Source organism: Elgaria multicarinata, chromosome 5 (assembly GCF_023053635.1).
Source record: "Elgaria multicarinata webbii isolate HBS135686 ecotype San Diego chromosome 5, rElgMul1.1.pri, whole genome shotgun sequence".
NCBI classification, from domain to species: Eukaryota; Metazoa; Chordata; class Lepidosauria; order Squamata; family Anguidae; genus Elgaria; species Elgaria multicarinata.
In genome coordinates, this window is record NC_086175.1 from 40984594 (window position 1) to 41002787 (window position 18194).

General features: G+C 40.2%; 1 protein-coding gene across 1 annotated transcript in view; it reads right to left on the bottom strand.

Moving 5' to 3' along the window:
- Positions 1-18194, bottom strand: part of SH3RF3 (SH3 domain containing ring finger 3) — a 225178-nt gene that overhangs the window by 39245 nt on the left and 167739 nt on the right. The window contains exons 4-5 of the mRNA XM_063126193.1: positions 14253-14606; positions 2449-2549 (exon numbers count right to left, since the gene is read on the bottom strand). Of these exons, the coding sequence (XP_062982263.1) occupies positions 2449-2549; positions 14253-14606 (455 nt within the window). The remainder of the gene's footprint in view (positions 1-2448; positions 2550-14252; positions 14607-18194) is intronic.

The following is an 18194-nucleotide window of genomic DNA, read 5'->3' on the forward strand; positions in this document are numbered from 1 at the left end:
TTTGTTTTAATGGACCCCAGAACTGTTGTTGATTAAATGGATACTGTTGTTTTATACTGTTGTTTTTATATTTTTGACGGTTTTAAATTTTAAATACTTTTTACTGTTCACTGTTTTTAACTTTTGTAAACCACCCAGATAGGATATACTATCTGGGCGGTTTACATAGCATATACTGCTATGGGGCAGTATATAAATTAAATAAATAAATATGGTGGAGCAGTAGCAATTTCAGCAACTGTGCCCCAGGGAAAAGCTGCTCTTTAGCCTAGGATGATATAAAGGGCTTCTTTACACAGGATGATGGGTTGGGAGAAGGTGGAGAGAGGGGTGTACCAAGTCATCAACTGCACCTCGCACCCAATCCAAAGTGCAGATGCCCAATCCCTAATCCTAGTCCTAGCACCACGCTGCGATGGTCAAGATAACATTATTGTCACATTTAGAAGCTAGCGGCTTTGGACTTTCATAGGAAGCAACTTTACTTGTTTTGGCCCTAGCAAAGGCTTGCAATATAATATGTAGTAAGACTCAGTGAAGATGAGACTGAACATTATCTGGTTCATTTTGTTGATTCTTTACTGAAATCCTTCAGTGTAGTTATTGCCTTTAGCAAAGATGGCTATATTGAAATCCCTAAAAATGGTGTTTGCAAAATTTGGTTCAACGCAAGGACATGTTTTCTGAATGGAGGGAGAAGAGAGCAACACTTGGCACCAGTTGTAGAAAACCAGGTAAAAGCTATTTTGGAGCTGAAATGACCTAGATAAGCAGAAAAAAAATGTTTTTAGAGTTCCTTGGAGTGTGCTCTTGGCAACAAACCAAGATTAACAGTGTTCCCCAGCTATAAAGTCTCTGGACATGACTGCTTTTCATCACCTGCTAGCATACACTTTGTGGCGGAGATAAAACTATAGAAAAGAAAATCACCCTAACACCTTCAAAGTTGCAATAAGATGGCATTTCACGGAATAGTGGGTGGGAACTAGTTAACTGACACAGTTTTAATCTACGATATTCAGCACTAAAAGTTGCCTGCCAGACTTTCCAGCTTTAACTTTGGCCCTGAGGGACACAACTGTGACTGAATTTATAATGCCGAATTGATGGTGCTGCGGTTAATGTCATCTCTGTAGGTCTATTATAAGTTTGAGATACAATTGCTTTGAAGTAAAGCCTGGCTTCCAGGCACTAAGAGCATGAAGGTGCTTAGTTTTCTTTCCCCTCCATATATAAAAAAATACTCTGTAACTTGGTTAAGTCAAACATTGTAGGCAACTGACAGCTAGAAGAAAGAGACCACCTGGCGAATCTTTTTAATGAAATGTAAAGAAGCAAACGCTCACTATAGTCTAAGATAGCCTTCCCCAGCCTGGTGCCCTCCAGATGTGTTGGACTGTAACACCCGTCATTCCTAGCCCAGCATGGACATTGATGGCTACAAATGATGTGAGTTGCAGTCCAGCAAATCTAGAACGCACCAGATCAGGGAACGCTGTAGATTAAAGTATCTGCTATTTGTACAACAGAACTATCAAATTATCTTGCCTGGCAATATGTTTCCTCCCACTGGTGTAGTTTCAGTCACCATGGTATGTAAACTAAAAACGGAGAGTCATTTGGGGCATTCTAAAGAAGCTGTGATGGGGGGAGAAGTGTGAGCAACTTCATTTATTTGTTACATTTCTTGTGTTTCCTCTCCTCATGCTTCCACCACTAAATGGGAGAAATGTCATCCCAGAAGTCTTGGATGATGATTCAAAGAAAGAGGAGGTACAATCATAGGTTCTTGCTGGAAACCAGAAATGGTTTGCGTGCAGCACTCATCCCCGCAATTTGTGGGTCGATTAATTAATCCACAAATTGCCACCAAATATCGCCATTATGTCCAAACAGGGCCACTTACTAGGGGATTTATATAAAGCATTTACTAGAGCTTAGTCCTGTTCTAGTTAACTTTCCATTTTTCCAAGTAACATTTAATTACCCGATATCCTCTTTAACTTAAGTTAAAACTCTTGGCATATAATATGTTAATATTACGTCTTCGTTTATTTGAAACACAATACGTAACTGGATGGTTCTTATCTTACAGACCACGCTTTCTAACAAAGTCTCAGGTGTTCAATTGTACAGGAGCGCTATTTCGCAAATGGTTTAATTTACAAGAGCAGATTTTCTCTAGCTGATAGGCACTCAGCCTGCCATACCATGATTCATACAGCTGTAATAAATATCTTGGAAGCTAAAAATGGACTATGCAAATAAGGTGACCTGGCCTTTCACTGTTCATTTTTCAATTCTGGCAGAAGGCTGGGTCATGTCCAAGGCAGTGATAACTACATGCAAAGTGTTCCTCGTAAGGGACCTATTCTTTCAGACTCCAAACAATAAAGCCAACATGATCTGGAATGTAAAAACTGTATTCAGGACAAAATGGGTGCTTACATGTTTAGGGGCAACTGGACCTTTGCTGGTGTTCCTTGCTCTCCAGTGACTGCACTTGTTCTGGGTCCAGCCATAGTTGCAGAACCGGATGAAGTAGAATCCTAGAAACAATACAAAATGGAGCAAAATGAAATACGTCATTTCATGAATTATTTAGGCCTGCTAGGAGGAAAGAATGTACTCTTTCTCTCTTATTCCCAAAGATCTGCATAGGCATAGCTGCCTCAAACAGTGATGCATCATGGGTCTTGCAATGTCAATTTTATGATATAGGGCAGGATCCATAAAGAGCCCTTTACAGGGTGCTTCCAGACAGCTTTTCCTGCTAATTGGTGTTCTGAAACTTGCTGTAGTCTAATGCTTTGCACAGGATGCAGAGCTACCATTGTCCCAAAATTCATGACAGCAACTCTAATCCCATTCAATGAGATACTTCCTGTTGCACTTCCTGGTTGTTTCCTGCCATCCCAGTTCATTGACAGATCTGGAAGTGACCTTAGGCACGTGCCAGTGAGTGTACCAAGCATTCTCTGTTTCTTTTTGCAATTTTAGGACTTTGTGCTGTTGGAAGGTGGGTTTTTAAAGGCTTTTTGGGAAGCACATCAAGTTGCATTCAGAAGTGGAACCTTTAGAAGCACCACAATGCTCATGGAATCCCTCTTCATGGCTTGATGAAATCCAAATATGCTTTGGATAGAATATGCAGCAGCCAATATGCATCCTAAACATTCATGTGTTGGTACATCTTGCCTTGTGATTGAAGTATAAGCAAATTGAACAATGCATTTTAATTTTATTTGCTTTATTATTTAACAGTAACTTTTTGCTACCTTAAAAGTATGTTATTTTAGGTTCACATATTCCAAAAATATATTCTGGCACAAGGGCCACTTGACTGTTAAGGGCAATAGTTAAAGTTCAGCTGCAATATGCTTATGAGTCTCAGTAGTCTGCATTAGAAAGCAACCCCTTTATTGTCTAGTTTAAGAGAGCTGTTCAATATCTCTATCACTGGCACAGTGTTTAACTTGATAAGTGGCATGATTCTCCTTCTACATCATTTTGTTATTAGTTCTTTGTGTGATAATAATATTGTATGTGTTTTTGGAAAACAGATGGTCATTTAATCTAGTGTTTTGAATATAACTTTTTAAGGCCAGGAATGTTGATCTCTTTAGTAAAAAAGGGATGAACCATAAAGCAATGAAATAATAACTATCATCAACATAACAGTTTGTACTGAAGTTTATATTGCTTTTCATTCCCAGTTCACAAAGTATTTTCAAAGGAGAAATCAGATGGAACTTCATCTAAAAGCGGTGAAGCACACCATTGTTTGAACAAAGATGTTAAGAATTGTTAAGTTTTCTATAAATTCTAGTAGCTAAAGACTACCCAGGAGAGGATGACAAATGTTGCCCTCATTGTATCAAGGTCTTCATGAAAGAAGGCAAAATGCTTGTCCAGTACAATACTGGTAATAAGGGATGACTGTCCAATTCAGAGGCACAACATTGGAAGTACCTACAAATATTTAATAGACCCATCCATTCATCTGAATTCAATGTATCAGCAGTGGGTGAATTTGGCCCTATACTTTGAAAAGTTTCCGAAGTTCTGTATCCATTTGAAAGTGGTGGATCCACTTATTCAGCTATAAAGAGGCTTGGTATGGAATATCTTTATAAATCCTTCTTCTTTTTTATGAAGTCTTGTGGGATTTTTTAAATCCATGAGTTGAGGCGCATTTCATAAGCTGCGAAGTGTGACAAAGTTTTAATGCTTCTTTCCAGCTCACCATCTCATAAAACCTCTATCAGTCATTTACTTAGCTGATGCCAGCACCAGGAACTGGTGCAAAGGCAATGGTGCAGAAGCCGCTGTCTTTGATGCTGAGCTCTGGATATCTGGTTTTGTATGCATGGTCTTTCTGAAGACCGGAGACACAGGGACACAGGACTCTGCAGAGAAGATGATATGGGAGGGAGAAATTCATTGGACCTAAGGCAACCTGATTCTCAAATAAACAAATAGAACCCCTCTCCAAAAACTGGGGAGTATGGCTGAGTTGTATATGTATGTATTATGTTCTCCTTAATGGCTCAGATTGCACAAACCACATTTTCCCATATATGAATGATGACGCCTCACCATATGGAAGTGTGAGAGGTAGAATGCTAATATTACCAGCCTGCTTCCACCCCTAGAGGACTGTTCCTTCTATTACCCTATATTAGGGCACTTATACTGCTGAGATATAAACTTCCAGCTCTGGTTTCATGTGGACTGACCTCCACTAAGCCACATTGGATAAATAACACTGCATTGATCTTATTTAGCAACAGTAACAGCAATTCACATTCTTTCAAAGCCAAGTGAAACAAGAAACCAGCACACACAAAGACATCTCAGTCCCTTCTCCTCAACATGGTAGGCACTCCCTTTTTTAATGTGACACTGCATTTTATAGGACAGAATGGGAAGCCTTGTGTGCATAGGCCCTTTGTATTGGTTGTTTTATTATGGTTTTAATTTTTGTGTACCACCCAGAGAGCTTCAGCTAATGGGCAGTATAAAAATGTAATAAAAATAAATAAATAAATAAATAAAATCTCCACTTCCAATTGTCATAGTCGCTCTCGGAACCCCATGGACCAAACCCAACTCAGCAAAGAATCTCAAGCAATAAATATAATCGGTTGAACTTTAATAAAATCAATAGTTCCTCATGTCACCACATGAATGTTACGTAGTGTTCATGTCATACACTTTTAAGTGGAGGGAAGACAAACCTGTTCACTTCAGTGCTGCTTGCATATGAATGACCTGAACTAGGCCTATGTACCTGGTAGGCACTCCCTTTTTTTATGTGACACTGCATTTTATAGGACAGAATGGGAAGCCTTGTGTGCATAGGCCCTTTGTATTGGTTCACAGATTCAGTCTGCCTGATTTTCACACAGGAGATGCTACATTATGTGTTTGCTATTTACATTTCTTTTCCACCTGATCCCAATTGTTTAAGGCAAATTATGATAGATCTATATCAGCCTTCCCCAGCCTCATGCCCTCCAAATGTTTTTGACTACAGCTCCCACTACCTCTGACCATTAACCATGCTGGATGAGGCTGATGGGAACTGTAGTCAAAAACATCTGGAGGGTGTCACATGGGCAAAGGCTGATCTATATCATAGATGCTGTACTTCACAATGGGACAATAGATATTCCAAGGCCAGCCAGTGAACTTTATGGCTGAGTGAGGATATGAATGAGGGGTTCTCATGCTCAAATCTAAGGCTTTACTTACTGCATATTGCTTGTACAGATATTGTAAATTTCATTTTGTCCTTTTCCAGAGATCATGTATAAAAAATGCCTTGACATTTTTGATATCAAAAATAAACAAGCAAGAACATTATTTGCAAGGGGGAATTGTGATTTAACATGACCAATAATCTATAGAAAATTACATTTCATGGTTCTGTGATCAGAATATTCTATTGACAGATTTCTCGTTTGCCAGCATGCTGTCTCTTATTTGTTTAACAAAGCAGCCATTTATATAAAATCCCAAGAGCTGGAAAAATGAAAGCACACATTTCTCTTTTATCTTGCAGTGGGTTGAATGCCATATTTAGCACTTAAGATGGCTGAGTGAGGCGAAGTTGACCATACGTACATGCATCCATCTGCAGCAGCAGCAGCAACAACAACACAATGCAAATCATAATGGAAAGCAGCTACTCCGGACTGCTGTGCCTTAAATGTGTATAAATTATGGTTAATCAGATGTAGGGAGCTGCAAAGAATTGGGGGTGGGAGAAAGAAACATGTGCCCCCACATCTCTCTATTCACCCACTCCTTTCTCTCTCTTTTTGGTTGTAGGGAAAAGTTGTATGAGTTTGACATTCCCTCTACTTTTTTTCTGCAAGGTTTCAGGGTCTCTACCATTCGTGGAGGCTCTTTTTCTTACCAAGCTGTTCCCCCTATTAGGCTCCTCCGAAGTCTACATAGACATCCCATTTTATAAATATAGAGACTAATTGCTTTTGAGCTGCTCTGAATTTAAGCATCTATAAATAAGTAAACAAATGTTAAACAGTAGCAGCAGCTTCCATTTCCAGCCTGAATTTTGTTTTTCACATTGTTTGATAGGAATTGCTAAAAAGAAATTCCAAATACTTTGTAGTCCCTTTGATGACCTTTTCGTTGAAGCATGAAGTCATGAGGATAGTCATAAAAGTACCAGTACTGTCCAACATTATCGCAAGTTGGTGGAGGGAAAATGCTATCACTGTTGCTATTAGATAAGCATTATCTCATTCCGATGTAATTTTTTTTTTTAGCAGCATCTTAGTGTAAGGTACTCTTTGCCATATTCATGAATTAATGCACTGATTGCATATTTTTATCTTATTTTTAAGAGAGGTACACTCTGATATTCCATGCATACAGGTTAATAATTCCTTTGGGAGTATCTGAGCTAGGAACAAGCTAATGGTCCTTGAGATTCATGCTACCCATTTCAGTCAAATTCAGTGACTCTATAAAACAATGGTTCACGCAATCACTCCAGGCCTTAATGTTCTTAGAAATAATGTGAAAGCACTTAATTCATAGTTGTGCTACAAAGTATTGGCAAGAAAGAGCTACAGCCAAGATCAGGCATTCTCATCAAATGTTAATTACCAAAGTGGGAGGTAAAACATCCAACGGTTCCTGAATACGGCTTTTCTTTTAATGGTGCAATATATTAAAAAACACCCCATACATATATAGATAAACATAATTACAGCTGCAGATGGGCACACACCAACTGCTTGTCTACTGCAGGAGGTGATGATCATCAATCTTTGCTATAGATTTATCTGGCCTATAAATTACAGAGCCATCTGTGGCACTTCTAACCCGCCGCTACACCAGGCAGCATAAGAGGTTGGAGAATAAGCTATTTTGGGGTTGTTTCTATTGTAGTTGGACAGGAACATCACCATGGCTCAGTCACACCCTGAAACATCCGCTCCATGAAATAAAACAGTGGGGAGGATCCAGGCTGCAGAAGACACGAGAACAAACTTTTCAGTCTCCACCTCAGTGCTGAGCAGCCAGGGAAGAATATTTACATCTTATCCCACAACTCACTCTACCGCCTTTGATTTATATAGGAAAAGCAAGGAAGTTACAACCTGATTCCATGAACGTTTACATAGTGCTTATGTCCCACATAATTCAACAAAGCCTATTCCTCAGTAAGAGCATACAGGATTGCAGATTTTGCAATGTTGGTACGAAATTTCTCTCATTTTCCTACAATAGATGGTTCAGGCTCAGCTAGATGATACCTTCATTTTGGAAAAAAAGGCACAGTTCCACGATGCAAAGACTTCAACACAAGTATTTTTTTTCTTGCCAGTCCACATGGCTACAGTGACTAGCAAAGGACTGAAATGGGTCGCCCATACCTTTAGCTCTCCAAGTTACCATCAGTACCCATCTTTCATTTGGACATTTTCCATTCTCCTGATGCTATAGTGCCAAGGCAGGAAGCTGCCACTTCAAACATCCATTGAAAGCAGCCATATTCCATATGCTTATTTAGCAGTCCACATGGGACTCACAGTCTGCATAGAGAATAACACTGCTTTAATATAACTAAGTTAAAAGAGTTTGTATGACTAACTATTTGATCCATTTATTTGTTCATTCCCAGATTTCTGCTTCAAATCTTCATGTTGGCAATCAGCAACAATATAGCCTCAGGCTGGTTTAGATATCCAACAAATTTCCCAGTGTGACACACCCAACTGTCTCAAGGGATACATTCATAAACAGAACATATTTGTTACCTGAGTGGACCCATGAAAAGAACCACAGCTATCAGAGGTAATTCTTATGAGTGTGATAGCTGGAAAATGTGCTTGTGCAATAGTGGAAACAAAAGAAGCTATATCTTTGGGTGGTCTGGAGAATACATTACATTCTCTATAAGAATTTAGACTGGGAAAAGTTTAGATGCATTGACCTGGTTTGCACATAGCACTAGCCCATGATTTATAATATTTATTCAACATGGGTTATTTAATTCTGGGTTGTCATGATGTGCGAACCTGCCATGCTAACAAACCATGAACAACCCAGAAAAAGAACCTGTGGTTTGTTATTGGGTTGTGAACTCTGGGTTGTTTAAATCATGGCTTGTCATTATGTGTGAACCCAGAACTATGGATTGTTTTGCCAGGCTACAAAGGTGCTGGGCATGAGTGGTAAAAATTCCAGCTACTCTACATGCCAGTAGTACAGTACCACAAAGGCATTTGGGAAACTGAGTGAGTAAGTGCAGGAGGAAAACAAACAACTCAGGGATTGAGAAAACAAAGCATAGTTTGTTTGACTATCTGCCAGATAAACCCTGTGTAGGGCAACAAACTACGGGTTAAGCATGGATTAAATATACCATGAATTTGCATTATGTGCAAACCAGTTCACTATGTGGGAGAAGCTTTATAATGTATTAATATATGGTGTCTCTAGAATGGCATATTTGTATTATAGCCAGAATGGTTCCAGAATGGCATATATATCTGCATTAAAGTTACTTTAATGTCAAGGTTCTTCTTTAAAAAAATCTGCACACCACATGGGGGATATGAAGTATGATGGACACATTTGAATAGGTATGGTCATAATGCAACAAGTGACAATATCAACAACCCTTATATTGGAGAAAGCTCTTCTCAAATTCATATATAGATTTCAGGTATTTTAAATACCGGGACTCTAAGAAGACTCCAATTTTATGCCTTTTCTTTGACAGACACTGAATGTAGAGCAAATCCTAATTAATAGCCCAATCCACAGTCCAGATAAGACCAAGTAGCTGGGTTTAAGAAGAGTGGCATATTTACTTGGAAGTAAGTCTCATTTTAAATGGAACTGATTTAGTTGGCATGCTGTAGATGATAAATTTATTTTTGGTAGGTGCTAAACATGTTTTCCCCAACATGTGTTTTCCTTACCACACGTACATGCAGATGTGGGAGGTTTTACAGTCTTGTAACTCCCCCCCCCCAAGGTATTTCTATGTGTATCAACAAATTGATTAGAAATTACTCAAGGCTAATTGCACAACATGCTTTGAGCAGTATAACATGCTGGAGTGGGGTGTGGGGATGGGGAAGTTTAATAACATATTACAGATACGTGCAAATTCATTCTTATTTTCCTGGTGGGCCAATGGCCCAACCCTACAAATGTCAATTCAGGAGTTGGTCCAATAGAGTTCAATGGGTCTTACTCCCAGGAATGTAGGCATAGGATTGCAGACTAAATCAGCTCAAAACAATGTTCTGGATTAGGGAATAGGCTGAATTTGATGCAAAAAGCATTTTAAACCTATGAGCTCATGTGACATTTTTTGAGTGCAGTCATGGTTATTCAGAAAAGTAACATTTCTTTGGAACCAAACAGTGAAAGGTCTGTGCGCAAAAGACAGTTCTGTCCAAATCCCAAACCAGAAGGGATTTGAATTGTTTTCCCCCAGTCTCCCATGCATAGCTGTAAAGTTAAACCTTTGCCTTCTCTCCGTTTTAAATATAATCCGTATGCTTATCTCCAGTCCCCCAACGCGATACAATTGTTTGCTATTCTAGAGATCTTTTCTTGTTTTCTATTGACTAGGAATCAGACCTCCATGCCCCACTTCCTTTTATATTGGAAAATAGTTTGTTTTGTTTTGTATTGTGTTGCAATTTAGAGCAGATGACTCTGCACAGAAGTTGTTTGTTGCTCTTTTCAAAATGTGTACCTGACGGTTGGGCATCGCCTGTTAGCTCTTATTGTGAACAAGCTGATTCCCTGTACAAGATTAGAATTTGTTTAGAACACATACAGATTATATATAGTGGGGTTTAGGCAGCTTCACTACATTATTTATGAGATGCATCTTTGGTCAGAAAAACCTAGGGATTTGGAGCTGGCTGACCTGTGACCTTTCCAAATAGCAAGGAAGAATAATTCATAAGGGGTGCAAATGGAGAGAAGATGAGCCATCTGAGGCCTAAGCAAGATTAGTGAGCCAAGTGGGACCTCCTTAGCTGTACAGGGCAGTTCACTTGCGGACGGCTCCTCTGCTAACCTCACTCAGGCTCAGTTTTATCATTGGCTTGCAGCCGTACTACATTCTTAATACAAATCAATTTAACTAGCCTGTAAGAACACTCTTTGTGACAGACAGGTGCAATTCAGAAGGCCATTTTTTATGAGCTGCACTCAGTGAGCAGGCATCAAACGTGCTCGATGCAAATTCGCCTGAAATAATGATCAAAGCGAGACTTGTTTCCACCAAAACGCAAACACAAAAACACACCAACCCTCAAAGCCCTTTGCTTCCAAGCTGCTGCATTACTCCATAGAAGCAATGCTCGTGCGCTATCTTTCCCCTGACGGTTGTGGTCAGAATCCGATACTTTACTACCTCCAAGCTTTCTAGACAATGAAAAGGATTAAGACCACCACTCATTTTCAATCGCATTCAAAGCAGCACAAGAGAGCTATATGCTTATCATTAAGTAGCAGGAAACAGCTGAGATTGTACCACTTCTAAAAAAAATATGAAGGACTTCTCGTGCTATTAATCAAAAGACATTTTGCAGCTCTTCCATCTATTCTTCCTTAACAATTTTTTTTTTCTGATAAGGAAAAACATGGAAGAAGCAATGGGAAAACGTAAGAGGGTTATAAACTGAAGATGATGATATCTGGACCATCCCCTAGCATCCCATGAGTGAGGCTGGGCAGTTGCATGATTAAAAAAAACTAGGTACACCTAAACCTTGATGTCTTGAACAATCAGCACAGCAGTATCTCTGAAATATGCAGATTCCTCCTAAGATTTCATACTACACTGTGGTCATAAGTCCCCAGTGCTAAACATATTTTCTTATAAGGCGACTATCTTATAAAAGTATCTGGTCTCTGAATACTAGAAAATACTTTAAAAAGTATATGGGTCTTTCTCTGAACATGAGAAAAAAAGAAGAAAAAGTAAACAGCCTGTACCTATGTAGTCTGATTGCAATGAAGGGACATTTCTGAGTAAACAGTATTTTGGATTGGGATGCAAGTAACATTAGTGATGTGCATTAACCATTTTAAAAATGGTTAAAAATGTGCTAACAATAAACATCAATCGCTTAGGATTTTGTACAAAGATAAGAAGACAAATATGCCAATATGACATCAATTTTAATATGGGTAGATTATGATTTAGATGACAACTTCCATGTATACTGGTATAGACAAAACTGCTCTATTTCATTTTCTTGAGATATTCAGAAAATGTTTCATTTTTAATGAAGAGGCTAGCTTCAATATTTCAAACGGGACCCTAAAGAGATACGTAACTAGTGTGGTTTCATTTATTTGAAGAAAAGAAAAATACACACATCCTGCAGCGATTTCTTGTACTTGGTTCCTATTTCATCCATGAATGCAGAGCCCTGTAATCAAATAAACATAAAGCAAATCTATTTTCTAATTTTTGATCATTTCACAACTTCTGGCTTCACATTGGCCAACTGCCATTCTGGGGGCAGTCACTACCACCTATCTCTATCCAGAACTCACTCAGATTCTCCTACCTTCTGCTGTTGTAACATTATTCACTATTCCGCCCACCTATATATTTAGCAAGAAAGACCCCATGTACATACACTTCTTGAAGAATTGGAACTTCTTGCCTATAGTGAGATCACAAGTGTGAGTGTGTGTGTGTGTGTGTGTGTGTGTGTGTATGAGTGAGTGAGTGAGTGTGAGAGAGAGAATACTGGAACCATGTGTTTATTTCTGATCCAGTTGCCCTTGACCACATGATTCTAGTATTCACAGACATGCCATAGCTAGGGATGTCCATCGCTGGGAAATCTAGCCCTTTTTGAGGCCATGGTGTGCCTGACCAAGCTTGCTTTTGCGAGCTGTGCTGTGCGGTTTCTCCAAGTTCTGGAGACTTTTTACTCTTTGGGGGGTTGCCTTGGGTGTAATTTGCGCAAATAGACTTTTGTGCAAATTACGGCCACAAATTTTCATAATTTGTGCAGATTACAGCCATAGATTCTTGATTTGTGCAAATTGCAGCCTTATATCATGCACATTATGCAATTTATGGCCGTAATTTGTGCAAATTACATAATTTATGGACATAATTTGTGCAAATGTCTTTTTACGCAATAATAATAATAATAATAATAATAATAATAATAATAATAATATTCTGCCAGTTGGCCTGACTCATTGTGCATCAAATCGGGCCAGCTGGCAGAAGACATAACAGAATGACCTAACAAAAAAGTCATCGAGCACCCTGCCAACCGGATTCCTCTGGCATCCTTAGTCATAGCAGCCACAGAAAAGCAGTTCCTACCCTGAGGTTATTTATGAAGAGGACATATGTTTTTAGTTCTGCAAGAGGGCCAAGGGGCTGCCTAAATGCTGCGGTGTTGATTATTTGATGTTGCTGCCATTGCACACCATCCCCAGGGCTTTCCGCCAAAGCTGCAGAGAAAAAGAAGTCGGGGACTTACCCTGAACTTTTTCTCTGGAATGAGGCAAGGAAGTGTAAGACAACATCATGACAGCCCCTCTAGAGTCGCAGTGGAGATGTGGCTGGATGGTGCCTGGTGGCTTCAGAGCAGGGTCTCTGAAGCCAATCTTAGGGGCCCGGCAGATTTATGTGAGTATAGATGGTCCTTCAAATAACCTGGTCCCAGACTATTAACGGCTTTAGAAGTCAAAACCAGCACTTCAAATTGAGTCTGGAAATGAATACACAATCTATGTAACTGGGTACACAACTGATGTTAATGGGCTTGAAACACCTAGCGTCCTCAAGCATCCTGGCAGATGCATTCTACCCCAGTTCGTTTCCAAAGTGTCTTTAAAGGCAGCCCTACACTGAGTGCATTACAGTAATCTAGTCAGTAAATTAGCTGGTGAATCCCTCTGCCCGTTCCCTCCGCACACGATTTGAAAACATGGTGTGTGTTGGGGCTAGTGGAATGGCTAGCTCTTATTTGATTATAAATTTGTAAAGGGACTTTTAGAACAATGGAAAATTCACATCTTGAGAACAAGGGTTTGAGAGACACCGTCTATCAAAGCTAATATGAAATTAAAATAATACTCCCTTTAAGTAGTTTACAGCAGGATAGAAACATATTACAGCATAGCGACAACCTGCCTATAATGTATCATAATGCCAAACAACAACAACAAAACCCACTCTACCACTTTGGCAGGATCTACACTACTGCTTTATAACAGTTTATAACAGTATTGGCAACTGTTGGGGCCCAGGACACGTTCCATATACCGTTTTCAAACCATTTTCAAATTGTTTTATCCTGTTTGGTGTAGTTCTGCCCACTGTCTAAGGCAAAGTCAACTGCACACCATACTTTCTCCTCAGGACAGCGACCCATGGAATTTGCTTCTGTTTGACTCCGTCTGATGAATGGTTGGGAGGTGACTATCTTTTGGGAATTTGTGTCACACAACTGCTCAGGTCAGGGATAGGCATCCCGGGGTCCTCCAGATGTTTTGGACTACAGCTCCCATCATCCTCATAGGGGCATGCTCAATTGTAAGGGATCATGGGGGTTGTAGTCTAAAACATCTGGAGGGCACCAGGTTGCCTAGCCCTGGCTTAGGAGATCGTGACCTGATAGCCAAAGCACGTGAAGGAGCTAATTTTATCTGGTGGGTCCCTTCCATGGCTGAGCATTGCAGTTAATTTATCCATAGTTTACCTGGACTGGAGCGCTGGATGAGAGATGAGTCACATCTCCAATTCTGGCAGCAGCACGGGGATCACTTGAGCTGATCAGGACAGGGGCGCTAATCTCCATGGAATGCCTGTTATTCATGGCCTGAGAGGATTTGTGGGTCATACTGAGAGCAGTGAAGGAGTGGCGCTTCTTGGGATTCTTCTTGCCGTCAATGTGCCGCTGAATGGCACTGACTGCTCCGGCACTGTTCAAGGTACAGCACTGAGCCGGGTTTACTGCCAGGTTAGTGTCAGCTGGCAAAGGGACATCACTGCCAGATGCAGCAGCTAGACTGGTCTTGTCCATCTCAATGAGCTGTTTAGCTGATTCGTTGAGCTAAATGAAGAAATAAAAAAAAAAGAAGGGAAAAGGTGGGCATTACAGAGCTGTTATGTCTGTATAGTCCTAGGCTTCAAATGCTATGCTCAGATGACAGCTATTACTTATCCATTCACAGCGGACCTGTAATGTAGGCATGAGGGTGACACAACAAGAAGAGAGGAAGGGGCACTGCAGGGCTGAAGCCGCATACGTTTCAAATTGCACAGATACATCACAGGAAACAGATTGTCATTCGTGCAACCCCCAAAATAAATAATCATCAGGAGAAAGCTATTTTTTCCCCCTAATCTCATCATTTAACAGAACAATTTTCTAAGAAACCCTAACAGTTCTAAGTAGACTGAAACACTGAGTAAGACACTTCTGAATTAAACTGGGACAGCAGGTGTCATGTTACTTGTTGCAGACACAAGGTAAGCCTGCCAAGTGACTTCCATGCACAACTGTATGCCACTGGCTCTGGGAGGTGCAGGAGTAGAAAAACTTCTGGAGAGCCAGCAGCTTGGATCATTCATTCTCAGAAGGCTGTTGACACAGGGGTGATCCGCAAGCCTACATCCCAAGTCTCCAAAAAAGTCACGCAAGAAGCAGCTTTCAACCCTAAGGGCAAGTACGGATGCTCTGAGTGTTTCATGACCTCCTCACTGAATACTGTCGGTTTCGAGTTGTGAGTATGGGGGTGTCGTTGGGAAAAAGCACTTCCATTTCAGAGTCAGACAGAGACCACTGCAAGCTGTTTTCTGGCCAGGTGCTAAGGTGGGGACTTGACCTAACACACATTGCAAATCAGCAGCATATGCAGGGCTGTGAGGATGCTACCTATACCACAGATGGGTGAAAATGTGGTGTCAATGGCCAAACACCACAAAGAGCAATATCATCTGATGACCACTTTTCAGTCACATAAAACTCTTCTACATACTTAGATGCCCAGAGTAAAAACAAATAATAAAAATGATTAAAGCTAGGACTGGGTGCAGGAATACAGTTTTTAAAAGTGAAGTGTCAGAGCTCACTTGGACTATTGCCAGTTTTATACAAGCAGTAGCAATCAACTAAAGTAACTACTTTTAACTAACACATGCAACACAGCCTTCTACTCCTGCTTTTTGGTTCTCATTGCCAAGTTCACAACCTCGCCTGTCTAAACATTCTTTGTTTAATTTTGCCCCTGTCTCACTTCCTTCAACTCCATGGCCTCATCTACACCAAGCAGGATATTTCACTATGAAAGTGGTATGAAAGCGGTATATAAGAGGCAGGAGCCACACCAAGCAGGATATAGCACTATGAAAGCGGTATGAAAGCAGTATATGGTGTGTGTCAATGGGCCCCAACAGTTGTCAGTGCACTTCAATACCGAAATAAAGCAGTAGCGTGGCTCCTGCCTCTTATATTCTGCTTTCATACTGCTTTCATAGTGAAATATCCTACTTGATGTAGATTAGGCTCATGTCTCTAGCACCCACTGTTTCCTCAGAATGTGGCTTGCTTTTCAGGCCACTGTTCACCTTATTTCATTTAGCCACCCTGTTTCTTGACCAGCCCTCTTTCAGAGTGACCATTTACGCATTGCCAAGAAAAGAGAGGACAAAAGAGGATTATGTAAAAGAGAATTTGCCTAAAACTTGCATAGGTTAGTTTATATGTATAGATATAAATTTAGAACTAATTACTATAATTAAATTTATATAGCAATACAATACAATACAATACAATACTTCTAACCAACCATGGGGGAGATTGTGATCTGTGTTCCTGCTAAGTCGGCTGTCCAACTGTTAATTGTTGAAGGACAACTTTAAGGCCCTTTTCTGTTCAACCTTCTTATGTTTTATTAGCGTTAAATTGGAATTGGACAGATAGAGGACTGCAAAGTAGGACATACAGCCACCTTCCTCAGTTTCCCTGATCTTAAGCAACCTGAGGTTTCTTCATCACCCCCTCTTTAGATTAGTTCCTTTGTGCCATACCCTCCCCCTTCAGACTCTTCTTTCTTCTTGATCTCTGGCTTTTTGACACTTGGTCTATCAATGCTGTAGAATGGAAGAATAATACAGTGCTGAAGTGGTAGAATGGACTGGAAAACTTCTGGCTGTGGTAGAACATCACAGTTCTAGAAAACCAGGCATCCTCTGCAAATAGAAAACTACCATGGCAGGCATGAGGCTAAGGCCTCTGTCAAAGGAGTCATGACCCACCTGCAGTCTAAAGTGGTAGACCTTATTCTGCTGCATCTATGAACCCAGTCTACATCCTGGAACCTCTTTCTTGCTCTCAACCATTTCCTGAGGATTCAATCCCAGCTCCCCCCCCCCCAAAAAAATCCTTTTCCACACAGAATCTGAACTAAAAACTGCTTTTGTTACCTAAGCAATTAAACATTGTGAGCTATCACACCAGCTAGCCAATCAGCAGCAGAGATTTTACTATTATAAGCATAACACAATATAAATACTGTTAATGTAACATAGAACAGATCTATACAACTTGTAACTCACCAAGGCGAACAGAGCCCACTATACATTTTAACCTCTTTTTGCAAAAGAGCTGGAGGAACCGAACATCTGGCTGAGGAATTGTTTGGCTTAAGATGGTTATGTCACAAGGGGTATTTTTGCTGCAAGAATTTTATTACCATTTTAAAAAACCGAAATCATGCATTTGACTGAAAGTCTTCTACGTCTTATGAGATATGCTACAATTATTTTTATACCGACAATCTATGATGTAAGCCCTAAATTGTTTGGAATAAGAAAAATGTATTTTACTATTCCTTTTTCCACAAGCAAAAGCATTCAAAAAGTGGTATTGAAATACCTAGTATCTAAAAATGCAGAGAGACACAAATCCTTCAGCTTTGTTTTAATTGAAGGGGAAAAGACAAAAAAAAATCATCATTTTTGGCATTAGTATAAACATCAATATAAACATTCTGAATGAAATGAAGAAAACAAAGCATCCCTTCAAGATCCAACTCAATTAGGAAATGCAAATCCTATGAATTGGCATAGTCAGAAAAGGATTAAACTGTGCCATGCTAAGTCATTTTGTTTCCCCTAAAAATTGGATTACACCTGCAGATGCTACATAAGGCTATTCAATCTTTTATACAAACTTCTCTAAGGCTGCAGTTCTCACTGCACTTGGGGGTAAGCTCCACTGAATTAAATGGGTAAACATGCATAGGATTGTGTTGCACATAAAGAAAAAAGATTGAGCCTTCTCAACTTATGACAGCTGACATTCTGTTGTGTGGCTGCCCAGTGGGAAAGGCACAGGTAGTCCAGGAAGAAGGGTACTCTCTGCATGAGGCTTCATACTCCCAAGGGACCTACGTCTCAGTTGTAAGAGCCAGTGTGGTGTAGTGCCTAAGGTGTTGGACTGGGAGTCGGGAGATCCGGGTTCTAGTCCCCACTCGGCCATGGAAACCCACTGGGTGACTTTGGGCCAGTCACAGACTCTCAGCCCAACCTACGTCCCAGGGTTGTTGTAGTGAGGATAACATGGAGAGGAGGATTATGTACGCCGCCTTGGGTTCCCTGGAGGAAAAAAAGGCGGGATATAAATGCAATAAATAAA